The sequence below is a fragment of the Alligator sinensis genome, unplaced genomic scaffold, assembly GCF_000455745.1.
Source record: "Alligator sinensis unplaced genomic scaffold, ASM45574v1 scaffold1420_1, whole genome shotgun sequence".
NCBI lineage: Eukaryota > Metazoa > Chordata > Crocodylia > Alligatoridae > Alligator > Alligator sinensis.
The window spans coordinates 818927-835090 of NW_005842613.1; the positions used below are offsets into that span (position 1 = coordinate 818927).

The 16164-nt window shown below is 44.7% G+C and overlaps 1 protein-coding gene across 1 annotated transcript; it reads right to left on the reverse strand.

Moving 5' to 3' along the window:
* Positions 1-551: 551 nt before the first annotated feature.
* MDH2 (malate dehydrogenase 2) lies at positions 552-13128 on the reverse strand. The gene is made up of 10 exons (XM_025214974.1): positions 13120-13128; positions 10779-10852; positions 10455-10648; positions 9134-9217; positions 7763-7872; positions 6230-6355; positions 5499-5576; positions 4125-4224; positions 2695-2846; positions 552-868 (listed from the first exon to the last, which is right to left on the reverse strand). Exons 1-10 carry the CDS (start codon positions 13126-13128, stop codon positions 737-739), a joined length of 1059 nt encoding a protein of 352 aa, XP_025070759.1. The 3' UTR covers positions 552-736.
* Between the last annotated feature and the right edge of the window lie 3036 nt (positions 13129-16164).

Here is a 16164-nt window from a genome sequence, read left to right on the forward strand (position 1 = left end):
TGTAGGGAAGGGGGAAGGAAAAGGAGACGACCACTGCTGGGAAGGGCAAGCTGGGTAGGGCAAAGAAAAGCAAAGCAGTTAACCCCTCTGAGGGATATAGGACTTCTAGAAGCTAATCTAGGCGATGGGATAAGAATCCAGTCTTGGTTTAGACCATACTTAAAACACAAACCAGTCTGTGGGTGATTCCGTGTTCTGCAGTTTCCTGTTCCAGGTCATTTTTAAAGCTGATCCAATTACTATGACAACATTTGAACCCATCATAAAGGAACAACTCCTCCGAACTCCCAAACAGGTATGAGCAGTGCTAACCTTGAACAAGAAAATCTACAAGAAAACAGCGCAATTCTGAGATCAGAGAAATTTAAAAAGGAAGAACTGATTTCATGTCTGATCATGAACATTAGTAACATAGACAATAGGAGAGATCCAAACAGGACTGAGTTTTATAGAACTGGTAAGAGCTGGAAGTATCCTTTCAAAATTGGGGCACCTTCTCATCTTGTTATTTCTAGGTTTAAAGAGAAATAAAGCATGGTGAGACTATTAGAGCGAGTACCATGAAAAAAGTACGAGGTTGTTTTTATTGATGATTAACATTCCAAATCAACAGATCGAAAGAATATGCTAATACAGTGACTTCGATCGAGGTTTGGGCTTTGCAGCTGAGTCTTTTAAAGTGACATGATGCCTTAATAAATTAAGGAAACCTCAATTCCTCTTCCCTATCAACTCATCACTTCATGTTCTTCACAAACTCTTCTCCTTTCTTGATAGAAGCTTTCAGCTCAGAAATGGCCTCAGCTACCATCTTTTCTTCAAAAGGAGTGATCTTTCCAATGCCCAGATTCTTCTCAATTCCATTTTTCTGAAGGAAAAGCGATTTTCAGGTTATACATTCACTAAATTAAAAAGGGACAGAACTATTTTAAGAGCTCCAACAAACTGTCTTTAAAACACTAAAAATGCCACCCTTGGTCCCAAACTGCAAATTTCAAACCCCGTGGAAGTCTCATCTAAGAGCCTCCCACCAAGAGGGTGTTAAAAATGGGAACTATATTTCAATATCCATCTGGATTTTTCACTCCTGGGCCATGATGGGGTCAAGGAGAAGTGCATTCTCTCTATTCTAGAGCCAACTCCTCCTCAGGATAGTTAAGTTGAGCACTGCTCTTTCTTTAGGCTTCCATTGCTTCCCCTTTTGATTGCTGCAGCTGCCGTCTTTAAAGTCCAACCATTTCAGAGAACTTGAAGCTTACTCCACAGAAAATGACTCACTTGCTAACACCCATCATCAGCTTTCCGCGATGTAGATGTGTTGCTAAAAGCAAACCTTTTTACGTCAGAGTCCATGAACCAAACATCCTGCACCTGATCACCTACCACACTTCACTTTTCTTAGCTTAAAGAGGATTCAGGCAAAGGATGAGAGCAGAGGGGAGCCCCCCTCCAGGACCACAGTATTTTCAACTGTCACATTTAAAGAGTCTTTATTGCAGTCTATTCTTAGTTACCAAATTATTGCTTAATGCCACAGGATAACCTCACATTGTGGACAAAGCACCTAGGGTCTACATTGACTGTAGTTTATAGAAGCCAGTAAACCTTGAAATCCTCAATAGGACTTCCACATAAAAACCATCAATTATTAGATGATTTGTTGGCAGTTAATCAAGTTAAGATGACCCAAATGCTTCCTATTCTTTGAAAAAACCTTCATAAACAGTTTCTAAAAATCTCAAATGTAGTTAGCTCAAATCAAGTATGCAAAGAAGCAACTAACTGAGACATAAAATTTGTGCTTGCCTGAATAAATAAGTTACAAAATAGTCGACACCTCATTTAGCTCTAAAGTAAGAAACTTGAAAGATACTGAGCTGGGGAAAGGTGCGGGCAGGCAGGGAGGCAGGAAGGGGCTAAGTGCTCCATAATTCTTAAAACTGGGAAAGTTCTGGTTACACACACCTCTAAGAATTCAGAAAGGAATTGACAGCCTGAACCAAGTACTCTATGCCTGTTCAGAACAGTGGTGCCTGACCTTTTCAGCCTGCAGGGTTGGATCCTTCTTCCTGGGGCCAGCCCAACTGGGGCTGATCCAGTTACACGGGGCTTAGAAATTTGACAGCAAGAGAGTGGCGGTAATTAACACTGCGACTGATCTCCTGCCACCAAACTTCCAAAATCGGGGGGAAACACACAAGATGGATTACGTGGCTTTGTCAGCCTGGGGTTAAGCAACCCTGGTTTAGAACACTGGTGCTCAATCTTCCAGCACCACAGGCTGGCTGTGTGGCAGGTTCGACCCATGGTTATGACCTGGCAAGCTGGGCTAGCCTGCATGCTGGCTCTGCATGCAAAGCAACCCCACTTGCCCATGCAACCTGATGCAAGGCACTGCGTCATCCAGCCACGGGCTCTCCATGGTCTACAAATTTGGTGACAGGGAAACAGTATAAGCTTGGGAACCTGCACCAATTAATGCTACCACCGTTCTCCCACAGCCAAATTTCCAGGACCATGGGAAGCCCCACAAGGCAGATAAAATGGCTTTACAGGATGGAGATGGAGCACTAGTGGTTTAGAACAATGATGGTATGGGCCAGACAAGATGTACTTGAAGTATTGCAAGATTAAAATTCAGTGTACTTTCACAGAATGCTGGGCTCAGTATGTGCCACCATCCAAAATACCTACCCCAAGCAGCAGAGGTGTGGAGAAGTATGGACACTCTGTCTCTTCAGATCTAACAAAGGAACATTCAATAACCCCCTCCTTGCCATTCACTGCATCCAAGACGGAGAAGACAAACCGAGCACCAGCATACGCCATAGACAAGGTAGCAGATCCTATACAATTAAGAGACCAGAACGTAGACATCAGATCTTAGACAGGGGCACCTGCAATTTAAACTTCTGACCCATGTAAGAGATCAGTACTACAGTAGGATAGAATCTGCTATCAGCCATTTGAACCCCCTGTCAGACTTTTAATTACATGGCTGCTGTAAGCTCTAAAGCCAACGTAACCAAAAGATTTGAATACATGCATCTTCCTTCCTGTGAAAATGTTCAGATTTTTTCCTTTTGCTTGCTATAGCACTTTCTTCCTTTTGTGTTGGAACACAAGCAAGATTAAAAGAAAAAAAAGCAGTAAAGAACAACTGAAACTGTACTTTACTGTTCATATTTAACAGGTCAATCCATAAGCACTGAATGAAGTCCAAGAGAAACAGCACAAATTACCTTTAACTTAAGCAGTAGCTTTTGGCCAGTGTCACCCAGTTAACAGATGTGTTTGACTATATATAAATTAACCACTGACTGTTATATTACTCTTATGTGGTGAGTTACTTTTAATTCTTATGGAAGAAAATAATTCTTATAGTATTACTTTTCACCAAGGTACACAAGTCTTGGCTATTGGTAGTACTAACTAGGGCTGTGCAAAGCTTCGGTCACCGATTTGATTTGGTGGAGATGCGGCCTGACTCAGCGGCTGCATCTCCAAATCCAAATAGAATCAGGAAACTTTAATATCTCGGAATCGAATCAGAACCCTCCAAAATCAGTTGAGAGATTCGACAATTCGGAGAAACAACTTTATATGTTTTTTCTACATACCTCAAGGTACCAGGTGGCTTGTGAAGCATGCTTGGCAGTGGACCCAGAAGTGGACCAGAAGCACTTCTGATCCACTTTCAGGGTTGCTGCTGAGCATGAGGGGGAACCCCCCCATGCTCCTGTGGGATGCTCCATCCACCCCACCATCTGTGTTCACGAGCCTCACCTGGTACCAAGGTACGTAGAAAAAAAAGCCTGTATAAAGCTGTCTATGGCTGAATCTCTGAATCAGAATCGCATCTTCAGATTCAGCCGAATCAAAACTGGGACAGTGTTCCAAATCAATTAATCGAATCACTGTCCCCCAAATCAGGCCGATTCCGAATCAAATATGTCCTGCTTCATACACCCCTAACACTAACCAACACTGCAGAAAGCTGTAACATGCACTGATTCACCACAGTCCATTACTAGGTTCAGTCTATCCTCACCTGTAAGAAAGCTGCTTGTATTCAGAACTGATGCAATAGAGCTAAGATTTAAAAGCCACTGTCCAGAACCAACCTGCTCCTGCTTTCGCTTTGACAACTTCAGTGCCAGCCTCCTGAATTCTTCCTATAAGTGTTTCCAGCTGATTTTGAGGAAACTCCACTTTTGGGGTGCACTGAAAGGGAAGATCAGTTACTGTCCTGAGTATCAATCTTTACCTTCACTGTAAAGATTTAAAGACAAGACATTCAAGCTCATTCACTTTTGTATTTCAAGAGCAAGCTTTCATCAGGAAGATCAATGTGCTTCACAAACAAATCGTCTTATGCCCACGACAGTAAAGAGACATTTTACAAATGGGGAGACAGGCAAACTATATGCCCCGGTCAGTGGGAAAGGCCTGATTAAACTACAGCAAAAACTGGATCAAGCCATACAATTTGCTCAAGGTAAACTGCAACTTTAGGACAAAGCTAGGACTAGACCATTGGTTATACAGTAATTGTTACTGTAACTCCATAATGGCATACACGAAGCTTGGCTTATGCCTCTACAATCAGTATATAAAAGGATTTTGCCCCCTTAAAATACATGCTCTGTCTATTCTACTGAATTTATCCAGGACCAGCTCATTCAGTTAGACTGCAACCAGTTGTCAACACTCCTGTTAGCTACACTACCAAAGCAAGCTGCTCCTGTCATCCTGGGAACATCTTCCCCTCACTAGTTCCTATTTTGCCTGAGGTCCCCCTCCTTTAGTAGCTCTAATCTCTTTTTTTATCTCCTTTCCTCACACCTCACTATCCCCTTATGTCTGTTTTAGCACTGACACTGACTCCTAAGCAGGAAATAGCCAGCATTTAGGATACTTCTTTTCCATTGCTCATAGCCAACTGGTCTAGGCACAGGACAAGTAGTCAGATACAAGTCTGCATCTCAGTTCTGCCATGAGATTTCCCCATACATCCATTAGGCAATTCACTTCACCTCTGTACTTTATTTTCCCCATGAATCAGAGGTAATACAACAATTCCTCAGGTGATGAAAACAGTGGCCCGATTCATATAATAGAACAGCCATGGAAATTCAAGTCTTAATGACTGTTCCCAGCTCTTTTCCTCAAGGATGCACACCATACTTTGTTTATCTGACAGTAATTCTTTAGAGGAGAAGAAAATAAGCCTCTGAAGTGCAGCATGTAAATGTATGATGCTTTAAAAACTCCTAGAGGACTTTGTTTAAATTTGTACGATTAGAAACTCGTTCTGCACACTTTCAACGTGCTCCCTTATGAGCAAGCTTGTATAAGTAATTGCAAAAAGAATCCTTCCATTGCACCTTGGTACTTCAAAGATCATGAACATCAGCAATTAAGGCTAGTGCAATATTGAACGAGGACAGGAAACAAAACAACACTGCCCTCCCCTGTATAATTACTGGAAAATGTACCTGAGAGATCAGAGGGATGATGGTCTTCCCCGCATGACCACCAATAACTGGAACATTCACTCGAGCTGGATCTAAACCCTACAAAGGTTCATAACTTTAGCAAGTTTTACAAGAATCTAAACAAAGGGCACAATAACATTTTAAATGCACCGTGACCTTTTCTTCTTTTTTTTTTTTTTTTACCTCAGACACTTGGAACACTTAACACTACATAGAACAGATTTTCAGATGTGAAGTATAGTTAGATTCTGGAAGGTGAATCAAAGCCACATCGTGAAGTTCTGTACTTATCGCAATGAGCTTACAGTCATTCTCTACTGTACAAAATGAATACAAACTGGGGGTTTGCAGATCAAGCAGTTTCATTTTCCAAACAATATTTTCTTCTCTGAACATAGCTTGGCAAGGCCTGGGAGAATTTGGTTCAGTCCTCTACAACTACAGACTTCAGAACTAGAGTGGATGAAAATGCCACAGCTGCTAGGTAGTTCAGACTCTTAGGGAATAAACATGAAAAGGTCAACACCTCAAGTAGAACTGCATTTTGCCAGATGGAAACTCAATCCTCATCCAGACTCTGGAAACACTAAGGTGTTCCTTGGAAGTGGATATCAGAGAAAGTCTGAAGCCACTTGGCTCTGTCCGCTCTTGATTTAAAGAGACCACTTCTAATGTAAGTGATAAAGATACAGAATGGGAGACATCTAAAAAAAGGAAAGACTGCCACCGACCTTTAGTTCAGCCACAAAAGTATTCGCTCTCACAATATCCAGCGTGGTAACACCAAAAATTTTGTTGGGATTATAGACTCCATGCTTTTTAAAGATTTCAGAAGTTATTGGGATAGTAGAATTTACCTGTAAGAAAGCAATAAGTAGGCATGTATTAACACCCTGGGTTAATTAAAAATCACCAACAATGCAGTGGAACAGACTGGTGCATAACCTTCTGAGAAACTGCAGACCAACCATTTGACAAGTCAAATCTACTGAACGACTTCAAAACAATGAGAAGAGAACTCAGACTGCTGAAGCATTATACCAGGGACGAGCAAAAATACGACCCGCGGGTTGGTCTGCCAACTGACGGCATTCGGCCCATGGGTGTCCCTGCAGCATACCACATGGGACAAAGCCCCACCCAATTCCACCCAAGGAAGTCCACACCCACCAACAACACCCCCCTGGCTCTGGCGAGCACGCAATTTTCTGGCAGGGCTGCCTTCCATTCAACCATCCACAGGTGGCTGCTCATTGTGCCAGGCAGAGTGGGCGGAAGGGTCAACCAGGAGCTGGAGTTGCTCAGGACAGCCCCACATGGGCTGCAAGTGGCTGCAGCAGGGAGCTCTCGGCACAGGGTGGGGTCGCTTTTCCCCATGCTCTGCACCAGCTCATCCCCTGCCCTTCCTCCCTCCTTACCCAAGCTTCCCATGCTGGGGTAGCCACCTGGTCCCCGGCCAGAAGACCCTCCTGGGGCTTCCGCCTGGGGGGGCAGGGCCAGGTGAGCCCTGCTGTTGAAGGAGCCCTCCAGGGCTTCCCCTAGGTCCTACTGCCCTTGATTCCCGTCATCTTTGACAGGAACCAACGACAGATGCATTTAAACATTTTCTAAATTTGTTTAAGGGCCCCGTGGGCCATATTTTGCCCACCCCTGTTGTAGAGGTATCAAGTGACATTTGTTCAGCATTCCTCTTTACTAGCTTATGTGCATAGACGTACAAAGATTTTAAACACAGGTTTGGTAGTCTAGTTCTAGAAGCCAGTCTACCTTTCATCACTACAAGCCTGCTAATATAAAATTATCCTAGTATATGCCTATTCTTGGATTATTAATCAGTTTAATTCTAAGCACCCCCCAGCCTTGTTTTACACCACTGGTTCACAACCTTTGGTACCTTCCATACCACCTGCTGACTGATGTGGCAAAAGCGAAACCAGAAGTTCCACTGTGGTATTTCCGGTTTTGCTACCGCAAGCCGAGTCCCACTTTTTCCTCACAGACAACGGCCCAGGGCAAGGCAGCTTGCGCAGGGGGCCCCCTCCCTGTCCCCTGGCACACTGACGCTGGGGAGTGAAAGCCCCAACACATTAGATGCAGCAGCAGCCAGAACTTACGGCTCGAACAGGCAAAGTGCAACCTGCCGAGCGGGGGGGGATGGACCAAACTCAAAACATGGCACCCGCATACCCCCTTCCTGTGTACCACGGGTTGAGAAACACTGTTTTACACTATATGTTCAGGGTCTCCAGGATATTCATACTCACTGGATTAGAAATAATACAGATGATGGCTTCTGGACAGTGTTTTGCACAGGCAGCCGTCAAATTAGCAACAATGCTGGCATTGGTATTGAACAGGTCATCACGGGTCATACCTGAAAGTCAAAATAATTATCTTTTACCAGTTATTAGCCAAGGTCTGTCAATTACTGAGCAGATGACCCAATCAAAAGCAATCTACTGTCTGGAGGAAGTAGCATATTGATTTTTAACTCCAGGCTTCTTGCTTTTTATTTCTTGACAGATAATCATCTTGATTTGAGAGGAGCCAAGTCATGACCATCAATGGTAAGGTCCAGGTTGCTCCATTAACAGTAACCTTGATTATGAAAGGGTTAAGCTTCACACTAGTAAAAAGGGCTTAATTACCTTGCTGAGAAAGCAAGGTCCTCCAGTCATAACCTGGGGAAGTCCAGACAGCCTAAATGTACTAGTACTACATCCATCTGGACAAATACCACTTGGGGATTGAAATATGCTCAAATAGCACTGAAAGGAGCAAGTATTTGCCCCTACTACGTAATGTTTTACCTCATTTATCTATTCAGGTACTCATATGGCCTGCATCTCTGCAGTGTCTGTTTATTATTACCTGCCAGCTATGAAACAGGTTGATACTTGTACCAGTGTGAAACATCCCTCTTCCACGCTCCTAAGTATGTTCTTTGATTAGGTTTACAATAAGATTTAGAGTCCGGGGCTCTGGGTTTTATTTCCTACTTGACTATAGACTCTTTATATGACCTTATGGAAAAAGCAAGCAATTTTTACTTATTTGTAAGGGTCATATTGTAAATCACAGGGGTGTTATAAACCTTTGTAAGTATTTGTACAGCTAAAAGATCCTTAGAGAAGGAGCTATAAAAGTGTCAGTACTACATTATTGAGGTTTTTTTGTTTATTTGTTTTGGTTTTTTTAATACTCCCCATGATTTGTCCCTTGTTCCAATTACCAGCAGGATAAAAATGAAATGTTGCTCCTGGAACAACCATAAGTCCCACTTTATGCACAAAGCATATGCAGGTTTGTTTTTTAAATGATAAGCCTAAATCTAGCCCAGGCCCCTCATTGTGGTAGCTTCCTTAAATACACCCCTGCAAGGCAGGAAATTATATCCATCAGAGAAGAGGAACGCAGACAAGGATTAATTGATGCATCTAGTATCAGACAGGGATGGTATTACAACCAGTTATAGAAGCCAGATCACCCAAGTCTGTTCAGTGTCTTAAGCACAAAGCCATGTGCTGAGGGTATTCAAGATTTAAACAGAGAAATTATGTGTTTTGATGCCTTAGTCACAATAATCCAAATGCTAAATTTAAATAATAATTCTTAATAAAAAAAGAAGCCCATACCTGGTTTCCTAGGGACTCCTGCAGGAATAACTGCAATTTCACAGCCCTTCAGACAGTCTGGCAACTGCTCAGGTCCCAGGAAGCCTGCAATTAAATCGCTACAGGTTTTACTCTTTTTACAACTTATTATTAAGCAGCTGTCCAAATATGATCTAAAGTAGGATACTATATTAATGGACCTTAATCCTGACTTTAAATTTAGCCTTAATCTAATAGTAACAAATTATGAAAGGCCAAACAAATAGCAAATGATGTACCCTGGATGGAATTCTTGACTAATATTAATTTCACCCTTTTGAAACAAGAATGGTAGGTTTAAATCCCTCCTACAGCCCCCTAAGTAGCTCTGTCCTGAAAAGAAATAGTTTGCAATTACAGCCTATGAATCAACGCAAGTTATACCTCCTACATAAGTAATCAATAACCCTTTCTTTCTTTTTATTTTAAGTCCCTATAAATAAAATGCAAGCTAGAAAAGCAAGTATATCTTAAAGGAATTCTAAAGTTTCACTGGGATTTTTCTATTATTAATGCCCTTTAGAGATGTCATCAGAGCATGAATCCATGCAGGCAGTTTTAAAGAGTTATTCTATTAACTACTCTTCATATGATGTTGAGTTTATCAAGGTTCATAATACACTGATAGCAAAGAGCTATGCTTAAGCTTTTCAATTTTTATTGAATCAACCTTTGTGACCAAAGTGAGCATTCACAGTAGAGCAGTGATGCTCAACGTTTTGGCCCCACAGGCCTGATGAGTGGTGTGGAGCCCATCTGTGGGCCTAATCAAGCCCTGGTACCTCCTTCTCCCTACCCTACATGCCAGGATTGGGCCCTGGGGTCCTGGCACTGCCCCCTACATGCCAGGATTGGGTCCCGAGGGCCTAATGCCACCCCATTCCAGCCCTTTACAGAACGATTGGGCCTTGGGCCCAATTGTTGCCACCATCTAGCCCTGTGAGCTGAGATTGGCCACCAGATCTGGTGTACACAGCCCAGGGTTCTTTGCAGGTCTGGAGATATGGTAGCAGAAGAACAGTCCTACCACTCTCCCGCCGCCAAGTTTCTGGACCTGTGGGGAGCCCCACAGGCCTGAGGACATGGCATCACAGGCCAGATCTGGCCCACAGGCTGGAGGCTGAGCACCCCTGCATTAGAGCATTAGACAACAATTTTCAGTGAGATATGCATAGCCAAAGAGTAGTCTATCATGAAGAACAAGTAGTGCCCTACTTCATATGAATAGTGGTATGTATCCTACACAGGACATGTAAAACCTTTCTGAACACATCTCTATAATTTACAATAAAACTTACAGTACCTCTGACATTGGCTCTAGTCTCAATGTGGCTGAGGTCAGCTGCAACACCAGGAGTGTGAGCAATATCATATAGGTTGAGGTCACGCACCAAGGGGCTATTCTTCAGTAGAAGGGAAAGTGGCTGGCCAATCCCTCCAGAAGCTCCAAGTACTGCCACTTTGGCACTGTTCTGTGGAAACAGAAAGAGGATTATGCTTTAAAGATTTTTAGCCGGCCTTGAACAATGGCTCCATTAAATCACCAGCTTTAATCTCCTTCAGTTACAAAATCAATATGCAATTGCATGCACAGCTGGATGCAAAACTAAACTTATTTCCCCCTCACCCTGTCATGTTCATGACCAGGGAACTGGGTTTTTCATTTGAGATGGCAAAACCTGGTAAAACCCTGATTTTCTCCTTTAAAGAAGAAAAATGCGGGTTAATACAGGTTTCCCCTTGCAGGCTGGCAGAGTCCCAGTTAGGCAGGGGGCACTATGTGCATTTACACATGCACGTGCACATGGCCTCCAGGCAGCCTGGAGAACAGCTCCCCGCAGGTGAGTGGGGGGGGGTGGGGAAGGGGTGTGTATGTGTGGTAATTGAGGCCCCCATAGCAAAGGAGGGAGGGAATTGGGCAGGGCTGGGGCCGCTTCCCAGCCTAAGCAGCGCGTGGGGCTTGGGGCTGGACTGCGTGGCTGCAGGGCCTGGCTAGGAAGTGGGATGGGGCCATGCGGCTCATCCAGGGGGCGGAGAGGACTGGCTCCCCACTGCTGAGCACACTCTTGGGAGGGCACATGCCCCACAGATCTGGGGTGGGGAAGGAAGGCTGGCTGCTGTAGAGCTCGGGTTCCCCGCCCTGCTGTCCTGCCCCAGGGCCTCTGCATCCCAGTGGGCAGGGCAGAGCAGGACCAAGCAGGGAAGCTCAGTGCTGCTGCTGCTGCAATACCTACAGTGCCATGGCAAAGTGCCCCCTGCCCACTGCAGCAGCAGCAGGCACAACCCTGCACCACCCACTGCTGCCAGGCAGGCAGGGGGCACCTCTCCATGGCAGTAGCAACTAGCTTCTCCACCTGGTCCTGCTCTGCCCTGCTGCACCAAGTCCAGTCCAGTCCAGTCCATTGGGCTGCAGAGGCCCTGGGGAGGACAGCAGGGCAAGGAGCCCAAGCCCATAGCGGTCAGCCCGCATACCTCCCCTCCCCATGGGCCAGAGCTGCCCATGGGGGAGTGGAAGTCAGGCTCCACACACCTGAAGCCAGGTTGCCACCTCTTGTGGGCAGCAGCTGGGGCTCAAGGTATGCTGCAGGGGGCTGCAGACTTGGGTCCTGCCCCTGTAGTCCCCCTCTGGCAGGGGTAGGTGAGGGGTAGGGAGCGAGAATCAATGGGGCTGAGGGGGGGGGGGGAAGAGGAACACCCGCACCTGGATCTGTGTCCCGGTGAGTGAAGGGGGGTGGGAAGAGCTAATTTTCCATGCTAAAAAACCCCAAAAAACAAACATCAACATTTATAGATATTTTGAATTTATTTTACTATAGTGATTGAGGCACTAATAGGCTTCCAAACTGCTTTAAAGCTGTAAATATATCAGTGAAACATTTTGGAACCAAGGTATCATTTTGGAACTAAGAGTTCTAGTTTTTTGTATGCCAATGAAACATTGTGTTCAACTTCATATATATATTTCACATTAGGGATATTTCACGTATATTTGATCCTACCCCAAGACAGGGGAGCAGGCTACAAGACATCAAGGTATTTCCAGTTTAAGAAAAATACCAGTTTAAAATACAGGAAAAACACTTAAAGGATCCTACAGATCCTTTCAGGCAAAGGAAGATACCCAATTGATTATCTGTCCTCAAACTGGATCTCTCTCTCCAAAACAGGTACCACCCAGAACTCTGCTCTGGATTTATTTCTGCTTATTATGAACTTACTGTCTTTGCAGATTTTCCAGTTTTAGATGCTAAAGCCTATCTTAGTGTCTGGCATGTTAGTAGGAATTTTTTTTAAAAGTTACATAAACAGAGTGAGTATCATGCTTTCCTACCACTTCTGGAGAACAGCCTCAGAATAAGATCAGACAGAGGAGCTAGAACAAATGAAATGCCTAGCTGTGTTCTAATGTCAAGAAATAAAAGGTAACTTTGTATGCCACAAGTTGAGCCAATTTTAAATGACATCTTAGTTCTAGAATAACAAAGTTTGCAATTGGGACAGAATAACTACATGCAGTGTACAGGAACTGCCCATCTATGGCAGAGAGCTCAAGCTTTGCAGGAAACTGGTAAAATGACATGCTCTGGTCAACTGATAAAGCCTCTGAAACAGACTCCCAGCTGAGATTCTGGGATGGTAGCAAAGTTATCATCTGATGATAAAAGTGCTGTTGACTGCACACTGACAAGGCAGCGAAGAAAGAACCCTGAACTGCCTTGCTGTTCTCGCAGGACTATAATTCACCATTACCCAGTTGACTCTGGACCTTTAGCAAGCACTTCACTGATACACAAAAGGATGCTCTTAAACAGCAGTCAAATAATTGCCAATTAAGAATTAATTTTAAAAAAAGAGGGCATAAAACTACATGCAGATCCTTAAATAGATCCTGGAGGCATTAAGCTCACTGCTACCACTCAATATGGAAGTGGAGACTTCCACTTTGCAGAATGCAGTCTTGTTCTTACTTTTGCCATCGTCCCTAACTACTGTTCACAATTTTAAAAACCACCTACTTCAACTGGAGAGATTGAATACTCATCAATAATTATTGCTTATGAAGTCTTTATATATTTTTGTGACACAGTACTGAGCAGCAAAAGTTGGGTTTCTTTCATTTCTCCACTGGCATTTTAGGAACTAGTTTAAATATAGCTGAAGTGATAACCAGGAAAAATTCATTTTGTTGCCAGACTTCACTTGCCTTGCAACATCAGGACCACTGCCCCCTTTACCTGGGAAGCAAGACTTAAGAAGGCCGAAATAACCAGGCTTACTTAGTCTGGAGAAGAGAACACCGAGAACGAATTTGATAACATTCTTCAAATACCTGAAGGGTGATCATAAAGAGGATGGAGATTAAATTATTCTGTGTGTGGCCACAGGGCACAGTACTAGAAGCAATGGTTTCAAATTCCAGCAGGAGAAATTTCTTCTGGATATCCAACCTTCCCTAGAAGCGTGGTCAAACATTGGAACAGGTTACCTAGCAAAGCTCTGGAATCTCCATACCTGGACATTTCCAAGCGCAGGCTAGACAGACACTTAAATCAGATGGTTTAGGTGTGCAAACCTGATTCACAAGATAAAACCAGAGATTTCAAAGAGGGATACATGGTGTTAAAAATATTCTGTCCTGTTGTGGTCTTTCAGTTCTTTGCAACAGAATTGCTCAAGTATTTTTCTGTAGTCAAAAAATGAGGGGAAAAAAGAGCTGGCATTTTCCAAGAGGTGCCTTGAGCTGAAAGAAAGGTTCCTTCAATCTAAAAAGGCTGAGAACCACTGGTTTAGTGGGTAGGTTTAGGACCTCAGGAAGTCCCTTTCAGCCTTACTTTTCTCTTATTCTGTGCCAGAGGAATTTCCTCATGCCTAGCTTTAACCCAGAACCTTTTGGAACCAAATGCTTATAATACCCATACAAGCAGTCCTCGGACTTGCAACAATTGGTTCCTGAAAATCATGCCGTAAGTCAAAACGTTGCATTTCGGAACCAATGTTCTCATAAGAAACAATGTTATAAATGGGGGATTGGTTCCTGAACCAATATCCTATTTTCACCAAAAATACCCTAGAATGTTATACTCAATTAATTATAGGTGAGCAATATAGCTACATTAATGTATTTATATTGCAAATAGAAATCATATGGACTTGGAAGGACTTCTTTGAGGTGACTTTCCCCAGACTTTTTGAAGGGTTCTCAGCTGGAGTCTTCTCAGGAGTCTTGGTTGCAGGTTTTTCTGGAGTGTTATCTGCTTTATTAAAGAAAGTGTCCAAGGAAATTTGGACAGATGTTCTCCAGGGAGATGAGTGATGCAGCGGACTTGTTTGCTGGTATGTCATTGCATTAGATCAAGCATTGTAAAGTTGAAACTGACATCATAAAGTTGGAAAAAGGTGTCAATTTATAAATGTTGTAAGTGTGAAAGGTTGCAACTTGAAACGTTGTAACTCGAGGACTGCCTGTATTTCACCCTGAATGAATCAAGAGGCTAAATTCTATTTCAGTTTCATAGTGCTTAGGCTCGGAAGGGACCTAAACAGATCATGAGGTTTGACCCTCTGCCCCGAGCAACAATGGGTGCCACAGTCATATCACCCCAGCCAAATATCTGTCCAGCCTCCTCTTGAAGACTCCCAAGGTAGGAGAGAGCACCACCTCACTTGGGAGCCCAGTCCAGAGCCTCTATTCTTAGAGGCAACCTCTGGTTCCTCCCAGAACAAGTTTGAGGCCTTCCCTCATGAGCTTTTTGCAGGCTCTCTCCCAACTGCAAGGATCTCAAAATTCCTAGACATTTTGAAGAACTCATTTGAGATTATCCTAATGTTTCCCCAAACAAGGCACTGAATTAACTGCATACCAAGCCTTCACTGAATCACCAAACTGCCACGATTCCACCTGCAGGCATCGTTGAGTCCATCCAGAAACCAGATGCGAGTGGAGAACCCTCAGAAGACAAGACCTCTCCTTGCATTAAGCATGTTGCCCAGAAGCTCTCTCAGAGCCTGCCTGGATATACCAATAAAAAGCAAGTGTGTGCACAAGGGAAAGATTTGTTGCCAGACCTCACTTGCCCTGCAACATCAGAACCACTGCCCCTTTACCTGGGAAGCAAGGCTTAAGAGGAAAGGCTGAAAAAACTAGGCTTATCCAGTCTGAAAAGAAGACCTAGAAAGAATTGGATAACAATCATCAAATATCTGAAGGACAAAGAGAGAGAGGATGGAGAGAGACTAATCTCTCTGGCCACAGGCGACAGAACGAGGAGCCACAGACTCAGGCTACAGCGGGGAGTCTAGGGTGGAGACGGGAAGGAAGTTTCTGACAACGCAGGGGGTCAAGCCCAAGAGAAGTCGTGCAACCTTCATCCCTGGAAGTTTTCGCAAGCAGGTTTGACAGACACTTGTCTGGGACGGTTTAGTCAGGGATGATCCTGCCCTGAGCAGAGGGCTGGGCTAGGTGCTCTCATGGAGCCCCACTTCCAGCCCCGCTTTCCTATGCCCCTACCACCAGGTACGGACATCCATCATCCAGTCACACAGCTTGAAGGGCTTACTGGGGCTTTCAAGTCAGCAAGAGAGATGAAATGTCCGACTCCCAGTAAGAATCACGAGGCACTGGGAGCCTAAATCTCCTTTCTTTCAAACCCAGCACGGAAGTGGCTCTGCCCATCTGTAACGGGCAAACAGCTCCCTGCGACAAGCTGGAAATAAGGCCACGGCATCTGCTGAGGAAGGGGCCCACCAGGCTTCCTACCAGCGGGGCAGGCGCTTGCCCCGGGACCCGGGCTCGCAGCGGCCGCACCGATTTGCTACGTCGAGTAACGGAAGGGCCCAGTGCAGCTCTGCCCCGCCCGCGACCCGCCCAGGAGCAGACCCCCGGGAAGGGGCCGGAGGGGAGCTGCGGCCTCGGACCCCCGGCCGGGAAGGCCAGGGCCGGGGGGGCAGAAGCAGCCGCCGGCTCCGAGCAGCGCCCCCGGCCCGGGGCACAGGCGGCTCGGCGGGGCCCGCGC

Excerpts from the sequence above, each read along its gene's own strand:
- MDH2 (XM_025214974.1), bottom strand. Across the intron at positions 7,873-9,133 it reads AGGAGTCCCTAGGAAACCAG|GTATGACCCGTGATGACCTG; the intron begins GTATGGGCTTCT and ends TTTGACTTTCAG. Across the intron at positions 2,847-4,124 it reads CAAAGCGAAAGCAGGAGCAG|GATCTGCTACCTTGTCTATG; the intron begins GTTGGTTCTGGA and ends TTAATTGTATAG.